Raw genomic sequence first — 2,881 nt, 5'->3', positions numbered from 1 at the left:
ATGAATTTTAATTTGGTATAATTATATATAATTTTTTTATTATAGTTTAGATATAAATATAAGATTTTGATTTTGATTTTGATTTAATTATACGTATTTAAAGAAATAAATAACTATTTATTTTATATTGACCAGATTGGTTTTGACAGAAGATCATGTTTAGCAAAAGAAAAACTCGAAATCATTCTGGTTACCAAATTTCAGTATATGAAACTGAGTTTTGTATGAAACTTAATTTTGTATACTTGATTTATCTTGCAAATTGCAGTGTAATCTGTAAATCATGACAAAATTTGACAACTACTAATCTATCATTTACAATCAAAATGGCCTCTTCAGATGCTTGAAATTATCCATTGGATCAACACATTCCATTTTGTTTCTATGAAGATTCAACATTTTCAGCACTTCCGAAGCTTTCTCCTTGGTTTTCTCGGCACACCCGACCTGCAGAAGCAGCAATATCTTTTGAAAAGCGCCCACTTGAAGAGCTTCAAGTACAACACTTCCATGATCTTCCATTTCCCCCTTGCAAAGTTTCCACAATATAGAGACCGAAAGTTCAGTTGCCAAATCGGAGACTCTAAGGATTTTCTTAACTAAAACCGGCATGCTCAAGGCATTGTTGCAGGCCATTTGTCTCCCTTCCTCGCTGTTGCATATCCCATCGAGAACACCCAACGCCTTCTCGCATATGCTCCTTTCGGCGTCGACCGACGTCTCGAGTAGCAATGGCACCATGCCTAAATTCACTAGCTTTCTCACTTGTTTCTGTTTTGTTGATGATAATGTGATGATATGGTAAACGACGAGTAAAGCAGCTTTTGTAGAGGTAGGGCAAATTGGGTCTTTAATCAGCTTGAACAATGCTTCAATGGCACCTTCCGTCTCTGATAATTCCTTCACTTTTCTTCGATTGTCTGATGAAGACGATGAAACAAGCTCCTTTAACCCCAAAACTGCGTTTCTTCTTCTAGATAAGTCTCCACTGCTTAAAAACCATATCAAGCACTTCATGGCCGAGACTGATAAGAATCCCTTGGCCTCTACGTCGAGAGGGAACATTATTATCAAAGTTGACAGTATCTCCTCTAAAACATCAACGTTTTCATCGATAGAAAACGCCACGGAAAATGCTTGGAAAGCTCCGGATAGAACGCCGCCTGCCCCGTTAGTAACAATGCAACGCTTGTTACGTTCACTCTCTTTTGCTAAAGATTTGATCTTTAAAACCAAAATCCGACACCCTTTTCCGTCTTGTCTCTTACAGGAAACATTGATTTTGGAAAGAATGTCGGAGACCTCCATGGAAGTGATGGGAACTCGAGGCGTGGGGATTCTTTCGATCCCGTGGGATCGATTCTCAACGCACCAGTGTTGTATGCTTTTCCTTATGAAATGATTCGGAATCGGTTCGAGACTCCTCAAAACTTTATTGGTGAGAGGGCAAGTGAAATTCCCAGCTTCGACCCACTTCTCGATGCTCTCTCGATCATAGGTTATCCCTGTGGACAAAATGACCGGATCTTTCATCAAGTCTAGCGATATTGGGCACCTGAATTCTCTTGGAACCGTAAGCTCAATCTCCCCATTTTGATGTTCTGATTTCTCTTCACGCCTTGCAGCTCTTCTCCTTCTCCAGGAAGAAATCATCAATGGCTGGCTGGTTGTGTTCAAAGAGAGAATGTCGGTTTTTGATTTGGTGATTGAAGCCAGCAAACATATATGAGGAGGATTTGTTCAACGTTTAAGACCTGAAGAAAATTATCAAACTTTGAAAAGAAACATGGAACTTAAAATATATGAAAATGGCATGGCGTTATGAAGGTTTCAATGTTTGACCGTTGAATGGATGATAATTGAAAATGTAAAACGGAGAAAATAAGGAAAAAAAGAAACTTTGACCAAACACCCAAAACATCATAAAAGGCGCCGTCAATATAAGACTCGGTGAACTGACGGACTCCACCGCTCCGTCTCCGTATAGCCACGAGGAATTTTGTTTTTTTATTATTTAAATTTACTCTTCTTTTTCCATTTTCACATCTGCAGTGCCTAACTCATAGCAAGAAAATTTTCCATTCATGTTTATTTTACATAATAATATATACATCTACGCGTTTTAAATAAATTATTCTTATATAATTTTTTTTATAAAATTAATAAATAGGATAAAAATTATGTTATAAAATAATAAAAACATGGCATGTAAAAACCCTCGTTAACATCCAAATAAAACACAATAAAATGACAATGAAACTTTGATGGGATTATTTTAAATAGTTTTAAGTATTTAATTGGTAGGTACTTTTTTAAATAGTATGAGACTATTATAAGATAGTACATACTTAATCTATTGATAATGTAAATACTTTGCAGATGCAGTCAGAGATTGAAATAGTGATCGAATAATGAGATAGTGATAATTATATATTGGTAGTGGCGGTGTTTAGAACTGTTATTGTCAAAAATGATCGTGTGAAGCGAAATCACACCAATAGCAGTGGATCGCGATCACAATTTAATGGGGAATGATCATTTACAACAATAGGGTTACACTATTCTCGTTATTGTTTTATTGTCGTAAAAGTTCGTTGCGGCAATTAAAATTATTATATTTTAAATTATTAAAATAATTCACGATCGCAAATAGTATTCGTTATATATGCAACTATAATAAATGAAATGCCACAAAAAACGTAGCCACGACCACAATTTAAATGCACGGACGCAACTGCTCAAATCCGGATTATCTAGGGAAATCAACACTTCTTTTTATTCCCGAGACCAATAAATTCTGGTTGATATGTAAATTTAATATTTATTGAAAATGTTTAATTGTATGAGATATGATTGTGTGACTAAATAATAGTATAATAAA

General features: G+C 35.4%; 1 protein-coding gene across 1 annotated transcript; it reads right to left on the bottom strand.

The window, feature by feature from the left end:
* Window positions 1–223: 223 nt before the first annotated feature.
* On the bottom strand, window positions 224–1,677 carry LOC120215380 (U-box domain-containing protein 21-like). Its single transcript, XM_039213097.1, has one exon. The coding sequence runs from the start codon at window positions 1,651–1,653 to the stop codon at window positions 322–324; it is 1,332 nt and encodes a 443-aa protein (XP_039069028.1). The 5' UTR covers window positions 1,654–1,677; the 3' UTR covers window positions 224–321.
* Between the last annotated feature and the right edge of the window lie 1,204 nt (window positions 1,678–2,881).

The sequence above is a fragment of the Hibiscus syriacus genome, unplaced genomic scaffold, assembly GCF_006381635.1.
Source record: "Hibiscus syriacus cultivar Baekdansim isolate YM2019G1 unplaced genomic scaffold, ASM638163v2 tig00110114_pilon, whole genome shotgun sequence".
NCBI classification, from domain to species: Eukaryota; Viridiplantae; Streptophyta; class Magnoliopsida; order Malvales; family Malvaceae; genus Hibiscus; species Hibiscus syriacus.
Note: the sequence above shows the minus strand (reverse complement) of the source record. Positions and strands in the feature narration are given on the sequence as shown.

Excerpts from the sequence above, each read along its gene's own strand:
- LOC120215380 (XM_039213097.1), bottom strand. The coding sequence starts at position 1,653 with ATGATTTCTTCCTGGAGAAGGAGAAGAGCTGCAAGGCGTGAAGAGAAA.